Source organism: Carassius auratus, chromosome 11, assembly GCF_003368295.1.
Source record: "Carassius auratus strain Wakin chromosome 11, ASM336829v1, whole genome shotgun sequence".
NCBI classification, from domain to species: Eukaryota; Metazoa; Chordata; class Actinopteri; order Cypriniformes; family Cyprinidae; genus Carassius; species Carassius auratus.
In genome coordinates, this window is record NC_039253.1 from 13441928 (window position 1) to 13459383 (window position 17456).

Genomic DNA, 17456 nt, shown 5'->3' on the forward strand with positions numbered 1-17456 from the left:
GAATGATTTTTGAGGGACTATTTGATAATAGTAACGGCTACTGAAAATTCAGCCTTGCCATCACAAGAATAAATTACATTTTAAAATACATTAAAATAGAAAAACAGCTATTTTAAATTATTGATGCTGTTTTAAATTATTGATGATATTACTGTTTTATTGTATTATTAGAGCTTTGGTGAGACTTTCAGAAACATTCAAAAATGGTAATGACCCCAAACTTTTGAAAAGTAGTGTATCTTTAGAGTATTTTATTTTATTTTAAAACAAATAATAATAATAGTATAAAATAAAATGTAAAATGTCTCTCTCTCTCTCTCTCTCTCTCTCTCTCTCTCACATATATCTAAAATAATCACAGTGACAGATATGTTCTCATAAGGGTGCCAGAAATTTTCAAAGCCTTTTTCTGTGGCTAGACTGGTCATGGAGTCTGTACTTGGTTTCGGTTTTTCTTATTATGTAGAAATAAAATGCAGACTGTGTCACTGTCTTCTCTTACTCTATCCAGGAAGCTTATTGCTATTTTCCAGACACCTTTGACGTTGTCTGGTTCACTGTGTCTGAATGTGTCCATCTTCAGCTATTTATAGCAGCACATAGACATACAAGCCTGTTTTGCCTGGTGTGCGCCACATTTCTCCTCTCTTGTGATGACACTCCATGGGGCTCCTCGTCCAAACCAGATCCCATGCTCCCCCAGCGTACCTCAAAATGGGCTCATTTTTCATCTCCTGCAGGCCCTAGTGTCCTGATTTATTGATGGAATAGACCAATATTCCAGGAAAAGGCAGACCCTCTGCTGCCGCCACTGTAAAGGAGAACAAAACAGTGACATACTGCAAATCATAGAGGCCCTGGTAAACCATGAGATGGGTCCTGCCCACTGATGGGGGAGCTTTACACAAGCAGGGGGGTGACAATGTGTTTCTAATGGAGACATACTGTATTGTATAGTGATGTTACACTTTAGCATAATTTTATCTTTTTTTTTTATCCTGCTGGAAAATTCTGCTTATAGACATTTAGACAAAGTAAATATGTGGATGTCAATTAGTAATATAAGAAAAAGGACCGTTCACAACTATAACGGTAAGGACACAGAGAAACATTATCGTTGGACATTTTATGTATTATTTATTTCTATATTTTTAAGCTAAATTATGACAATAATAATCATCATTGGTTATTATTGTTGTATTAAAATTGAATTATCAAAAAATAAATAATCAAAACATTTATACAAATAATTATCATGTTTTTTTAAATATTGTTTTTATATTAGTATTGTTAACGTGCTGTATTATTTATATGTATTGTGCATATTTTGATTGATAAAATCTCTACATTTTATTGCTACATTTATATTTATATATTTACATTGCAGTTTTAATTTGGCATCACAATTTGGTCCCTGGACGTTATCACAGAATTGTTTCCACAGCGGTTATGCACATCATTTTTTAGATTTGTTTAAACTTGCCAGGCAGATCCTTGCTAAAATTGTATGTGTAAAAACACTTGGTTAAACTCAGTGTATGGATGTCAGTTAAAAAGCACAGATATGAACGAGAAATCCAAATTAGAGCTGCCCTTCTGGCAACAGCTTTGTTGACTTTAGGCTTTGGGCTTCAGTATTGTGCTTGCATAGGCCTCCGCTGGCGGTCGCCCAGCGCGTGTGTCAGTTTACATATGACAATGTGTGTGAGAGAGATAGACTACTGGAAATGGCAGAATACCATGCCATAGTGCGAAAAACCAGATCGCGGCACACCAACTGGATTAGTCTGGATTACAAGTCAGCACATTCACCTGAGGCCAAGGTGGGCCATGAGCCCACAAACCTGTAGGCCTGCCCAAGGCCTTGCCACAGCAACCAGTAGAGCATGCTGACTCTGCCAGTTTGCGCTGTTGGGGCTCACTGTGCCTTTTTTTTATTTCAAATGTGCCTGCCATTGATCAAGTCGTGCCAGTGACAGATGTCTCTGTGGCTGTGCGAGTTAAAGACCCTATTACATTTCTAAAGGTTAGAGAGAGACAGACAAAACAATGAGAGAAAGATGTAGAGGTGTAGAGAGAAGTGGATGAAAGTCTGGACAGAGAGTGAAAGACACAAAGATAGGTATAGAGAACCGAGAAAGAGGGAAATGGTGTGTCAGAGACAGAGAGAGATCTCTGAGAGACCTTCCAGCACTACTTCGAGAATTAGGTTGAGCTGGGGGCCAACAGATGCTCGCGCCGCCCCAATTCTGCACACAGGTCACCTGATTATTCTGAGGTGCTGAAAGGCCAGACAGTCCTGCGGTCTGCACATCCAGCTCTGGGATTTAATTACACTCCTCATTCCTGGGCTATCGGTCGGACGCGTAGAGCACATTCACCTTGGCTATTGATTCTGCAGGCAAAGACCAGAGACCGCAAAAAAGTGAATGGGGATTCAAATCGATGCTACATTTCACGTCTAATGAGACACCTGTGTTCGTTTCGTCACCCTTAAAGGGCTTCATAATTCTAAATGGCTTCATTTTATACTCTGCTTCTCTTCCCTATAGCATTAACCGGTGTGGCTACACAAACAATGGGAGATCGATCTGTCTTCAGTATCGATTCTCTTTGTTAGTGGCGCTACTGGAGAGTATTGGCAAATGAAAGTTTTGGCATAGACCCCAAGTCTTTAAAAGTTAAGGCGTTTGATTTTGTTTCGATTTGCATTTGGGCAAATATTCAAGCAGAACTTAGAGCAGTGTTTCCCACAGTTTAGATAAGTAAAAAAAAAAAAAAAACTAATGTTAAGACTCTTCTCCGCTCTCCAAACACACAAAAACATTAACATAGTCTTTTTAGACAGTTTTCTTGAGTAAAAAAACAAACACAGTACTTATTCAAACATACATTTTTCATTGGTTGAATAATTGTAAAACCCACAAACAGACCCAACGATGACCAATAGCACTGATTTAAAATAATAATAATGAAATATAATACGTTTTTGATAATTAATACCTGTATATAATAAACACCTGACAGCCTGTCACGGCACACTAGTGGTTGGGAAACACTGACTTAGAGCACTGTAAGTCTGCCTTCCTTTTTAAAGGTCAGGTATCATTCAGAATTAAGACCAGTGTGCAGGTTTCAGATCAGTGTTTTGAGATTGAGCAATGTGTGCTGTATAGGAAATCCTAAAGTGTTTTTTTTATAAGCCATCCTGACTCGATTACATATTTGAATGATTCAGCACCTTTACAGGAACCCATATCCACAGAAACACCATCTCAGCTTTCAAGAACCCTGGATTGCAGGTGCTTTTTTGCACTCGGGGGTTCATGCTCTGATAAAGCGTGGTGTGAAATTTAAGTACTGGATAAGTGAAGCTGGTTATTTTTGATTGACAGGAAGTATCTTTCTGGGTCCGCCCCGGCTGTATCAGGAACTGCAGGAGTTGCAGCATGACCTCTCAGTGGTAGAGCAGGTCACTCTGCTTGTGAGGACTTTACAGGGAACGTACCAGGTAAATACTCGTTCGGTGTATGTTCGGTGGACCATAATGTCTCTGAACCCTTAATTGGGAACTTGAAAGGAACCGAAGTTATACATTAAAAATCACCATTGGGCAGAGTTAGTTCAAAGTAATTGTAAAAATGGCTCATAAACTGAAGCTTGTGATAAATAAATTATACATTTCATATGTTTTAATTATATAGTATGTGACCACAGAACCAGTTATAAGGGTCAATCTTTTGGAATTGAGATTTACACATCATCTGAAAGCTGAATATATTGTATAAGCTTTCCATTGATGTATGGTTTGTTAGGATAGGACGATATTTGGTTGTGAATCTGAGGTTGCAAAAAAAAAAAAAAAAAAAAAAAAAAAAATATATATATATATATATATATATATATATATATATATATATATATATATATATATATATATTATTGAGAAAATCACCTTTAAAGTTTAAATTAAGTCCTTAGCAATGCATATTTCTAATTCAAAATTAAGTTTTAATATATTTTCAGTAGTAAATTTACAAAATATCTTAATAGAGCGTGATCTTTACTTTAAAGAAAAAGAAAACAGAAAATCAATACGTTTGACCCGTACAATGTATTGTTGGCTAATATACCCATGAACGGTTTTGTGTTCCAGGGTCATATATAATGTATATGTATAATGTATACTTGGGTCAATTGAATTTATTATTATTATTATTTTTTTTAATACATTTAAATTAACTTTTTAATTTTGATATATTATCAAGTGTAATTCATTCATCCACTCTAGTGATCCTTCAGAATTTTGTTCATATTTATTATTATAGTATGTTGCGCTGCTTAATTTTTTCGATATTTTAGGACTCTTTGATTAATTAAAAAATTCAAGGGAACAGCATTTATTTGAAACAGAAATATTTGTAGAATTATAAATGTCTTCATTGTTATTTAATATAACATATTTGTAGAATTATAAATGTCTTTATTATTATTTAATATTTCATTATTGAATAAAAGTTCCAGTTTCCTAAAAAAAAAAAAAAAACAGAATCTAACTAACCCATCTTACTGACTTATATATATTTTATTATTATAAAAAAAGCCCAAGTGTCAAAGAATGATTAAAAATAGAACAACATCCAGAAAAAGGTCAAGGTAGAATACAATAAACAGCAAAACAAAAGCAGTATTAGTCACATATGATACAGCCATCTAGGCATGGAAGCCTTTGGGGTAACAGAGTTTTCAGTGTAATTAAATTGTGATCAAAGTTCGGCAACATCAACAATTGATTATCATGGCATCCGCTTGATAGTTGGACGACAGCATGGGGAAACCTTCATAATCTGATCGGGAGTTAATGTTCAGATGGGAGATAGCTCTGAGCAGCATGTCTACATAGCACAAGGCTGCTCTCAAATCAGGACAGCTCCCCTGATGCCATGACAGTCACTAAACCAGTACAAAAACAGCTAGATTGCTTCTTTTACCTCTGAGCGTTGTGTGGAAACACTAACAGAGCTTTGTCTTGCATGGTTTCCTGACCATAACCATGCCTTTGGCCTTTCTCCAAATGACTAATTCCTACCCACAGTCTAATCAGAATATAAATGCACAGCGAATAAAGAACGAGTGAACTTCTGCAGACCTCATTGATTTTGGAGATGTATTTCAATTGGATTTGGCTTTTGGGAGATATTAATAATTTTGTTTATGAGAAGGAAACCATCATTATTTCATCAATACTTGGAGGCCAAAAACATAGTTAACATAACAATGAACAACTAAAAAGACTTCTGCATTTAATATGATATAATACAGTGGTTTTCACCTGGTTGTGGGTCCGTTACGATATGGTCAGCTGTGCTAAATGCATATAATAAAAATTTAAACTGACTAATTAGGATAGCCCCCAAAAAACTAAAACAAACAAAAAAAAATTATATATATATATAGGTCTTGTGCAGTTCATTGTTTGATTTGATACAATATTGGTACGGTGTTGGGTCCAGTGTCAGTTCAAGGTCTTAAAGCACATCAGTTTTTGCTAGTATCATAATTCTCTTTGTTTTCTGTGTTTATAGAATCTGAACACCACTGTAGCACAGGACTGGTGTTTGGCATTGCAAAGACTGATCCGCATCAAGGAGGACCAAATTCAGAGCGCCAACAAGTGCCGTTTACGATTGCAAGTCCCTGACAGACCAGACAAGTAAGTAAACGGGGCAAAAGCTTCTTTGCATGTTGACAAGGTGAATTATTTTTCTTCAGCAGCCTCAACAAAATGCAAAAGAGCACATTTTTTTTATAGCCAATTGAGAAAACATATTTTCTTCTTCTTGTTCGCTTAATAGATTGCATTTGCCTCATGAAAGTAGTAAGTAGTAAGACATGTAGCTAAATGGCTTTTGAGATCTACACAAGAAAAAACAATTTTGTCTCAATTACACCACAGCTGGATTTCAGACTGGCAGTTTTACACATTCTCTGGAGCAGGTGATCCCAAGCGGCACTGAAACATAATGGCAGATGACAAAAATGTTAATGTTCATCTGTAACAACGTTAAGATGATGAAGGATCCCGGCGCCATGTTAATTTTCCCTAATGAAAGCGCATTTCCCGGCTTTATTTGTGGCGTGCGTTAAAAGCCTGCCCCATGTCACCTTTAAGCAGCAAATTACAAGCCTAATAGCATGACGGGAAATCATTAAGTGATAGATCTCAGATTCAAGAGATCAAGAAATGCTGGAGATAAAGTTACACAGCTCCTTTCAGATGGGAAGTGCTGCATTATGGCTAGTCATAGAGCTTATTCAATTCATTTAACTTCGTATGGGAGCTGCTGTTTCCCATTTGGAGCAATAGTGTAATTTCTCTTTGATGCGTAGACAGGGGCTTTAATGTACTCTTATTATGTCACATTAAGCGTCAGTGAATGTAAATGTGTCAAGGCGGATGCTGCACATTTTTCACAGTGCACTGCACCTGAATGTGCTTATCTTAATGATGCAGAGTGAGAGCGGAAACTTCACTCATAGAATCGGCTGTGGAAGGAAGAGAAACGAAGACAGATTAGTGGAGGATTCAACTAAGAAAAGAGCTGAAGAGATGGGGAGAACATGAGAGGAGAGAAGCAGAGAGAAAAGGAAGATGAACTGTAAAGCATAGAGCAGTTGATGTCATTTAACCTCCATGTTCAGTGTAGATTATACTTGAGAACTCCAAAGAGACTCCAATGATTTACATGTAAAATAATACAAATCATAGCAGTTATTTTACTTTGAATTTATTAATTGGGTTCATTCAGCTGGAAATAATACTTATTACCTAACCTTATGTCAAGAGTGTCTTCCTTCTGGGGAACACAAAAGATTATTCTTTCTGTTTTGGTCCATAAAACAGCATTGACCCCCTTCACTTTTCAATATTTTTCCTTCCACAGAAGAAAGAACGTTTGGAACAACATGAGGGTGAAAAATTATTTAATTTTTGTATGAATTATTCTCCAATAAGTAGCATTGGTTTATTTTAGACCCTAAGGAGAATGTGAGGGTTAATATCATTACTGTATAAACTCACTTGCATGAATGTTCAGACACAAATACATATATTTCATTTCATCCTTACTCCCTGACTAAAAAAAAATAGTGCCTTGCAAGCTGAGAGGAGGTGCAAGGGACTGATTTGCTGCCATGGCGCATGGAAGAGACTCAGCAGAACGTTTAATCTCCGTGTGCTTTCTCAACCTAATGTGACAGCCCAACCGGCCCAGAGCAGCTCAGTACCCTGTAGTCCTCCCAATATCTGTCAGACCCCTGCTCTTCAGGCCTGCTTGGTTGGCTCACATTCTGCAGAACTCGCAGGAGCAATCTGCTCAGTCAGATGTTCACTAGAACCCCTGCCCTGCTTCCAAAACAGTCACACTCCCTGAATTTTCCATTGCCTTCGTCAGCCTGCTGTGATGTCATAATGCATTGATGTCATTAGGACAGGGAACTGAGATTTGTTTTTTCAGAAAATAGTAAAATCAAAGGATTAACTATTCCATTTACAGTTTTATGAGTATCCAGTGTGAATTTGGACTGTGTAGTCTGATTCCCAAAAGCTATTGTACCGTATTTTTCTGACTATAAGTCGCACCTGAGTATAAGTCGCATCAGTCCAAAAATACGTCATGACGAGGAAAAAAAACATATATAAGTCGCACTGGACTATAAGTCGCATTTATTAAGAACCAAGAACCGAGAAAGAACATTGCGGTCTACAGCCACGAGAGGGCGCTCTATGTTTTCAATGTAGGCTACAGGAGCACTGAGCAGCATAGAGCGCCATCTCGTGGCTGGAGAATGTAATGTTTTCTCTTGGTTCATTTCTCTTGGTTCATGTCAAATTAATTTTGATAAATAAGTCGCACCTGACTATAAGTCGCAGGACCAGCCAAACTATGAAAAAAAGTGTGACTTATAGTCCGGAAAATACGGTAATCTGATTTCTGAACTAATGCTTTTTTTTATTTATTTATTTATTGTGTTTTATGCCTTTTATTTAGATAGGACAGTAGGTTGACAGAAAGCGAAGTAGGAGAAAGAGAGGAGGAAGAATCCTCAGAAGCCTTTAGCTCTTCTTGTTTAGATCTTGGCCGCTGTATCCATTTGTCAAACTACTAGAGAACAATTTGGGTGTTTTTTGATAGCTCTCTCAAATCTGACAAACAGATTAGTTCTTGTGCTTAAAACCATTTTTTTTAAATCTCTGAGTCCTAGCCAAGGTAAAACCATTTCTTTCTCTTAAACACTTTGAAAAAAGTAATTCATGCTTTCGTCTCAACAAAAATAGACTACTGTTACTCCCTTTATATGGTCATTAATCAGTCATCTCTGGCCTGTCTTCAGATGGTACAAAATGCAGCTGCCAGGTTTTCTTACAGGTGTTCGAAAAATTTATATATTACTCCAGTTTTAATTTCTTTGCACTGACTCCCAGTCTGTTTTAGAATTGATTTTAAAGTGCTGCTACTGGTTTTTAAATGTTTGAATGGTCTAGCACCTGTGTATTTGGCTGATTTACTCTCCATTTACAATCCAGCTAGGTCTCTGGTGTCATTCACTCAGAGATGACTAAATGTTCAGAGGACTAGGTTGAAACTAGGAGGTGTACATCAGAACTGCTACTACGGTACATGATTTCAAAGGAAATCTCAAAACATATTTATTTTCTTTAGCAATTAGATCATTTGTGTATTTAGAGATTTTAAGTGTTTACAATCTGTAAATTCAGGGATCAAAAAAAAGAAAAGAAAAAAAAGCTAGTCCAAAGGCTATTGTGGTTTCCAGTCGGGCTACTAAATTGTAACCTTACTCTGACCCGACGGGCTACTTTAAATAAAGATCTCCCGTGGGTCCTTAAAAATGACTAAAGTGGGTTGTATCAAACTTAACGGCCATAAAAGTTTTAAATAAGTTAAATGGTATAAGAAATGCCTTATGATTAAACGATTTCTTACAGTTGGGGACGGAAAGACGAGAGTCGCGATGCGGATTGATTAAACTTCAAAAGGCAATGATGTCATTTAATTAATATGAGCGCTGTAGGCTACGTTTCAAGTCAAAACACGGTGCGGATGTCTTTATTTGAATGTATCTGAAGGGAACCGACTGTCCTCAAAAACTTGTCATTTGCATTTCAATTTCTTTTTAACTATAATTCCTGATAAAGCAATATTTATGAACGCAGAGATGTTCGGTGTACAGCCGTTACCCGGGAATCCATTATATATCAGTGGTCTTAAAGCACCACCTCATGGCAGAGAATAAATTAGAATTTCCGACAAGCCTTTCTAGCTGTTTATGGTCATATGATCAATGCAAAAAATATCAACTCACGTTTTTACGCAGCAAACACATAGAGTTGTAAATGAGAAAGAATTTAATGTGCCTTCGAAAAATCTAAACAATAAAGACAGTGATACTGTATATGTTTTAAATTGTCAATTTATATGCTTTATTTATCCCTTTTCATAAAAATGGTCTAAAGGCAGAAATGTTGTATTAGATTTTTGTTTTTGTGAAAAACAAAAAAATGTTATCATAGACATTGTCCAACACCACTCATACTGTTCATTTTACTCGTGCTTTTCTTAAAATCGGTCATAAATTGCCTTAAATTTATTTATTTTAAATTCTGCAGATACTCTGTAAAGTGAAATTAAATTCCTTACTTCATATTTGTTGATATTTGTGTATTGAAAATATTTTTGATTGACATTTTAAACTCCTATCTGATTTTCTATATTTAAAAACAAAACGAAACAAAACAAAACAAAATTATTATTATAATTTTTATTTGGGCTATTAAATACATTTTTGGGCTACCAAAATCTCAGGAGTACCTGGCCGAAGGGCTACCAGGGATTTTGAAATTTTGCGAACCCTGATGTTGTAATTGTTTTTATTGAAGGTTTCAATATTTTGTTTGGCACCTTGGTCAACAGTTGCTGTCTTTAATGGTGCTATATAAATAAAGCTGACATTGACACTGACATCAATACATTCCCTGGGCATCAAACCTATCACTGTAGTGGTGCTACTGCCTGTGTGAGCTTCAGATATTTGCATATTTATGAGGTTAGTAACATTCATTGGACAAAAACAGATTGGCCACACAAAATCGTGATTTTGTCTTCTGAAAAAAAAAAAAAGCCCACAAAAATAATAATCACTCAAGTTAATGCAGTTACTTTCACCGTTTCACTTACAAACTGAAATTAAACACAGCGTGAAAGCATATGCATATTTAATTAGGTAAGAACTGAGGCATTTTATGATTGGTTTTCTGTAAATAAACTTCAAAGCATTGCTAAAACATTTGTGAGACTTTTTATTTAACTCAGAGTTTAAAAGAGGCCTTAACTTGGTTTTAAAAAGATGTTAACCCAGGATTAAGTGTGAATTAGACAGGTCAATTGAGTAGTAGGCATGGGGTTTATAGAGCTTATAGGCATAGAGTGCTTTGTCCAAATCCACTTCCTGTATGATATACAGTCTCCTCCAATCAGCACAGAGACGAGCTGGTGTGTCTTTCTTTCATTCCACTATCTGTCCTGTCATTCTGCATTAATGTCACACACATGCCACAGCACTGACCTGCAGCCATAAATCAGTCTGTTCTCTGCTCTCCATTCTGCCCTTTTTGCCTGGGAGTCTGCCTCCTCTGCTGTTTCTTTATTCAGGCCGCACAGAGACACATAAACTCGCATACCCACTTGCAACCACCCAGATTTTCAATCAGCCAGCGGGAGGAACCCTGGGCCATTCTGTTTATCACGTTTAGACCGATGTGGGTGCCCAGCTTTATCCCAAGAATCAAATTAAGCATGGAGCGCACTTACTCCGCTCCGAACAACCAGCCCTCCCCCATCCCACCTCTTTTTACTTATTTTCTCCCATGAAACCATTGTGCTGAGTGAAGGAAATCTGTGAGTTGTTGTTTGCATTTGCCATTCTGGGAAGGAGCCAAGCATCCCCTGAATTTCAGTCGAAATTCGATTTCTTTATCTCAGAGCGTCTTCGAAGGTTTTAGTTCATTCTTCTATATCTGTGCCTTTGCACTTCACACTTTTCTTCCAACCTTTTTCCTTTCTCTTGCTCTCTCCGAGTAGTGCTGTCTCCCCTGGGCTGGAAATGAATGCCAAGCAGACAGAGGCTGCTGGTGTGACAGTAGCCAAGGCGGGCGTCATCTTATTCTCCAGTCAATTACCTTCTAATGATGTTTGAATGTGAATTGCTTTCCGTGTCCCTTAGCCTTTGCTGAGAGTCTTTCTTTAGCAGGCACTGTGTTAGAAATGAAGTTAAAGTATTTTTACAAGTGTAGAATGGATTCCTGACTCACTGAAGACATGGACAGCTTTATTAAGCAGAGTGCAAATCTACAGTTTACACTTTCTATTGCACTAAAATGACTATGTAGTGGGAAAATGTATATTATTAAATATTATTAAATATATATTTGTAGCAATAACAATACATTGTATGGTTAAAAATGATCTAATTTTCTTTTATGCCAAAAATCATTAGGGTATTAAGTAAAGATCATGTGCCATGAAGATATTTTGTAAATTTCATATATTTTGTAAAAATATTTATTTGAAATACATATATCAAAACTTAATTTTGGTTAATTTTATTGTTTTATATTGCCAATATCTTAATTTGGACAACTTTAAAGGCGATTTTCTCAATATTTGGATGTTTTTGCACCCTCAGATACCGGCACACTTTTTTTTTCCACTTCAAGCACTGGATAGATAGATAGATAGATAGATAGATAGATAGATAGATAGATAGATAGATAGATAGATAGATAGATAGATAGATAGATAGATAGACTGATTCTGCAAAGGGTGTGTAGTTGTGATCTTATGAGCAAAACTGTGCTTTATACGAAGACTCGCCTATATGGATAAATCCAAGGTTTAGATAATAGAGTTTATAATTTTCAAATTCAGAAACTGAATCCCATTTTCAATTTTACATTGTCATTTTTCAAAGTCAAATCCAGGTGGGTTTCTTGTGGCCAATCTCATTCAATAACTAAAATTAAAACCTGATACCATCCAGAAGCAGACGGTGCTCAATCATGCTTGCTCATTTCCTCCTTGTAGAAGGCATTGCTGAAAAGTTCTGCTCCATTAACCTGGCTAAACACCTTGGTCTAGAATGCAGATTAACTCAACATGCTCACCTCATCTTGTGGCCTGATCCTCTTCCTTCCTTCTCCACATAACCCTACATACCAACACATCCATAGAACTTACGGGTCTCTTTGACCTTCATACCATCTCTTTGATTAAATTAAGGACGAAATATGTATCTCCATGCTATCTTCATTTCTGCTGTCTGCTTTTTCCCTCACATAAGCACACATTTCATGAAAAATCAGACTCAGCACACAGATCCAGGCTTAGCTTGAGATCAAGCTGTATTGTGGAGAGTGGCAGCTGCTCTCCCCGGGGCTCCTTGGTGCACTGCAGCAAAACTATTTCACTGTATTATTAATACTGATAATTAAGGGAGCACCATGTTGTGATGTGTTTTATGAAAATTTTACAAGATTATAAAACTCAAAGGGTCATGGCAACACTCCCGTGTTGGTTCGTTCAGTAAATCTCACCATCTGACCAATTTTTTTTTTTTCACATGTCCTGTAGGTCTGGTCGTCCTGTGAGCTTCACAGTGGTCTTCAACACACCAAGCCCCGTCAGCAAGATATCCTGGGTCAACCGGTTACACTTAACAAAGATAGCACTGAGTAAGTTTGAATATAATTCTCCACTAACTGATGACTAGATTTCTGTTGATCCAAAACATTGACTATGATTGTTAAGATCTAATACGATAAATACATAAATAAATGGATTGGACTAATAATAATAATATCAGGACAACTCTCTGAACATTTTAGCATGGTGATGGATATGACAATATTAATGTATTTGGTCTTGGCGGAACAGATATGCTAAGCTGCTGCTGAATCGCTGCTGATTATTACTGTAGTTTATTACTTACTTATTATTTACTACTGCCAATGCATATGGCGATACGGTGCCATGATTATTCAAGCACAAATAGGCTATCAAATAACCTGTATCAGATCTAAACAGGTGGAGCTGGGGAAGGTGGAGGGTTTTCAGAGATTCTCGAGCGAATACTAGCCAGCCATTTAAATAGAAGGCAGTAAGATCATTGGCTCCATATGCAGCATGAACCAATCAGCTTGTGCCAAGTTGCTTAACTCTTTTAATATCATCAGTTAACCCTCTGGAGTCTAAGGGTATTTTTGGGGCCTGGAGAAGTTTTGTCATGCCCTGATATTTGTGCTTTTTTCCGTTTCTTATAAATATCTAAATGGGTAAAGTCTAATATCACTGTAATCAGCACAAACTGGGCTATAATAATATGTGAAATGCATGCATGTACATGATTGTATTTTTGAGAAAAAAAATGTTATGCATGGTTAGTGAAAAACTAAAAATGTTAAGTCACTTGAATAAGGCACCCCGTCAGCCAGCGCCATCTAGAGTTTCATGACTGAACTATATATTTATGTGATTTTACAACAACAACATTTTATTTATTTATTTTAATTAGCAATATTATTAAAATAATAATTTAGAAAGATGATTCCAAAACCAGATAGGTGTTTTGTTTTTATTCAGAGTTTATCAAAATAGGAGGCCAGACAATGTTTGCTGAATGCAGTAAAGAGACGATAAAATACAATTTCACGCTCTTATAGCTTGGTTATATCATCTCTGCATTTACAAGGTTATGACTTGTTGGCTTAGTATTAAATCAGTGAAACCAAGTTTTATTTAGTACTTTTCAATGTGTAAAATAGTTTTAATGGGTTTTAACCTCAGGGCAAGGAGATATTCTTGCAATGCATTATAAACTATGACTCCCTGAAGAAATGCCTATTTCTTTTATGACAAGCTAATAGAAATAGCCTCTCTGCCTCTGGTTTATTGAATAGTATTGGCATTAGAGTACTGGCAGTTTTATAACTCTAGAAAAACTGAATTTCACAAAAGATTTAGCCATTTCAATAGTGGCATAATGGTCTAACATTCTTCCCGTCTCAAATGTGCTCAAGAAGCCTGGTGCCATTGTAGATGTTTTATTCCTATGCTTATTTTCTGTATTTAAAGCACAAAGCTGCCATCACATTCTTGATTTTTTTGTAGGTTTGATTTTAGAAGATAGACTGTGTATAGTAATACTGTAGAGACTAGCAATTTATTAACACTCAATCTGAAAATAGTACAGTGTTTTAATTAATTATAGTTTTTCTAACGTTGTCCAATCTTATGATATTATAATATTGTAGGAGTCTTTGGAGTTTTTAATAAGAAATGCAAACAGATTTCCAAACAGCTGGACATTAATGCGTTAAATATTGTTTTTAGAGCCTATAAGTTTTGATGTAGTAAAGATGCTTCACTGAAATTTCCACATTGAGGCATCCAGATTGTTGTAATTTGTGATAAAACTGTTTGTATGTAGTTTTTGGACTTGAATTGAAAATCAAATCCAGCAGCTTGGATATTTTCATCGATGCCATGCATGAAACAAAGTATCCCTGTCAGTCTGCAGACCACCAAAACTACAACTGACTGATGGAGTCTGGCTTCTCAGTGACAGACTTGCATCTTTTTCGACACCAGCTAAAGTTGAACAAAAACAAAAGAAGTGGTTTTACTTCGATTGGCATGATACAAGATTACACCATCCTACTTGATGGACAAACAAAGAAATTAGAAAAAAATATGGTAGACCGGAGTATGTCTCCAGTAGCTGTTAAGAGTCTTTATTGGAACCTGGTTTTACCTTTTATCTTAGAATGTAATCATTTTAAAGTGCAAAGTACAATTGTCCAAGCTTTGCCTCGGTTTTTTTTTTTTTTTTTGGTAAATTATCTTGTTTTCACACCAACAATAATGGTTTTCCATACGCTGCCTCTATGGCTATTTGTGAGCTGTTGTTGAAAAGACTTTTACAGCAATAGTCAAATAGCAATCTTGGTTGACACTAAGTGGGTGCTAGCAGTGTAAGTGGCAATATCCCTCCAAAAAACAAGAACAAAAACAGCTAGATAGCAATGAAGAATGACAAACATTCCCGAGAATTTCTTTCTTTTCTCTCTTTCTGAGAAGACATTTGGCTTTCTCTACATTTTCATGTTTGCTCTCCTGCTTTTTCTTGGCTCGCCCTTGGTTAGCTGTCAGACTTTTGTTCCATCTCAGCCAAACTTGTTGACCAGAATGAGCTTAAATTCACAACTTTTGTACATCAAAACATTCGGAGTGTTTTGTGCGGATTGACATTGTTATTCAACCTGCTGAAGCCATAAGTTACACCTTAATTTCATTACGCCCACATGTTGTCTACTTATTTAGCCAAATGAAATTACAATAACAGAAATTCTGGTGCAATTTTGGCTCTGCTGTAGGCAGAAAAAAAAAAAAAAAAAAACTTTGACTGGAGTCATTTGAGACCCTTCACCTCCCATCTGGCATTGCATTACAACACAAGACACTTCCTTGTGTTATCAGTCCCTATATTCCTCTATCCCTTAGGTCCTCTTATAAGGGCCATTGACAGTTTTCCATATGGTTAACATATGCTTATATCTATATGAAACAGGCTGTCAGAAAACAGTGTTTGTGATATTCTGGCAACATGCAGGGAACTCATGGGCGTGAGATTGAGAGCTATAGCATGACTGTGGATTAGTGTGTCCAGTGGGTTCCATTAATTATGAAGATGTGGTTCAGAAATTGCCACCACAACAACATGTGGTGCTGAGAAAAGGCCCAATTCTTTTTCCAAATGCTCCCTTGTTGCATGTTCATAGGTGCACTTTTAATAAATATTGACATGCATTCTTCAAGGTAGGGCTGGGTGATAATTCAATAATGATAATTATCGCAATATAATTTTCTTAAAAAATAAAATCTCTCAATGGTAATGTAAACAACACCGTTTTTATCCTGTCAAAAACAGCTTTTTTCAGATCAAGCTGTTTTGTATCATTTTTCTTTAAATGCAAATGAGCTCTGCTGACCCCGTCTCTCTCTCTCTCTCTCCCTCTCTCTCTCCCTCTCTCTCTCTCTCTCTCTCTCTATATATATATATATATATATAAATAACAAAATAAAGAGCAGTGATAATTATGAATATTGACTGATCATTTTAGCCTTCATGTATTATCATGATAATTGTTTTTGGCCATATCGCCCAGCCCTACTTCAAGGGTTTCTACCAGAAATGCCCATGTAGTGAATTGGTTCTAATATGACAGTACGCATATTGTTTATTGACTTTTTTTTTTAAACGAGTCTTTATTGCATGAACCAATCACAGCCAAACATAACTAGTCATATCCAGTTGTATTTTGATGGTGGCATTACCTCCTCTCAAAAAACTTCTCCCCATTCATTCTCCTCACAAATTCCACTGCATGCTTTAGGGGGTCTGTTCAAACTCAATGGGATCAGGGGAGATGAGAGACTCCCGTTGTAACTTTACCTGCTGGTGTCGCTGTTGGACAATGTTTCTGTAGAAAAATTAGTGATTAATACACTTTTTAATGTTATATTATGTAATATTGGCATTGTATTATTTTTGTTCTACTGATTTTCTTCTCATCCAATATTTTGAGGACTCACAGCCTCCTCTGAGGAAATGCATAAATATAATTGCACACATGCAAAGAAAGGCAGATTGGTTAATAGAAAACTTGGAAATGAAAAATTGAGAGATGGAGATAAAGATTACAGATACAGGCAATTTCTATTTGTTTTCTTCTATTCAGTGTTCTTTGTGGTAAACAAAGAACAAGAGGATGTGACTGATAGCAAAGCATTGTACATTAAGCACAGAGCAGAAGAGTGGGGGACCATTTGTAAACCTGTTGTTGAGATCGATCAGGTTGATGATAAACACAGTTTGTCCGTTGGAAGGAAAGGCAGTGGTAGTTTACCCCACTCCGTCACACACTCCTCTCACTCCTGATCAGTGATCACTGCCGTGGTCTGTCTGGCACGGCTATATAATGATAGACAAGAGAACTTTTAGAACAATTCTGCGAAGCAGTGGCCTTAACCTGTCTGTTCAATTCACTGTACCACTTAGTAACCTAGCAAGCAGGAATAAAATCTGTAGATGTCATAGTATGTGATTCCTCAAACAGCAAAAGAAACATAACATACAACGAAACTAGCCAAATAAATAAATAATTAATTATAATAAACAGCATTTTTATTATATGTTATGGTATTAAGCTATGCTGTTATACATTCAAAAAACGAAAAAAGTAAAAATTTTGATTTATACATATTAATAGGAATTTAATAAGCAATTGTTTACCTCAGCACTGGTCCCTGAAGTGTCATGCA

The 17456-nt window shown here is 36.3% G+C and overlaps 1 protein-coding gene across 2 annotated transcripts in view; it reads left to right on the top strand.

Moving 5' to 3' along the window:
- Positions 1-17456, top strand: part of LOC113111090 (rho guanine nucleotide exchange factor 10-like protein) — a 101722-nt gene that overhangs the window by 33209 nt on the left and 51057 nt on the right. For both annotated transcript variants that reach the window (XM_026275547.1, XM_026275548.1), the window contains 3 exons: positions 3396-3511; positions 5586-5713; positions 12708-12808. In XM_026275547.1, the coding sequence (XP_026131332.1) occupies positions 3396-3511; positions 5586-5713; positions 12708-12808 (345 nt within the window). The remainder of the gene's footprint in view (positions 1-3395; positions 3512-5585; positions 5714-12707; positions 12809-17456) is intronic.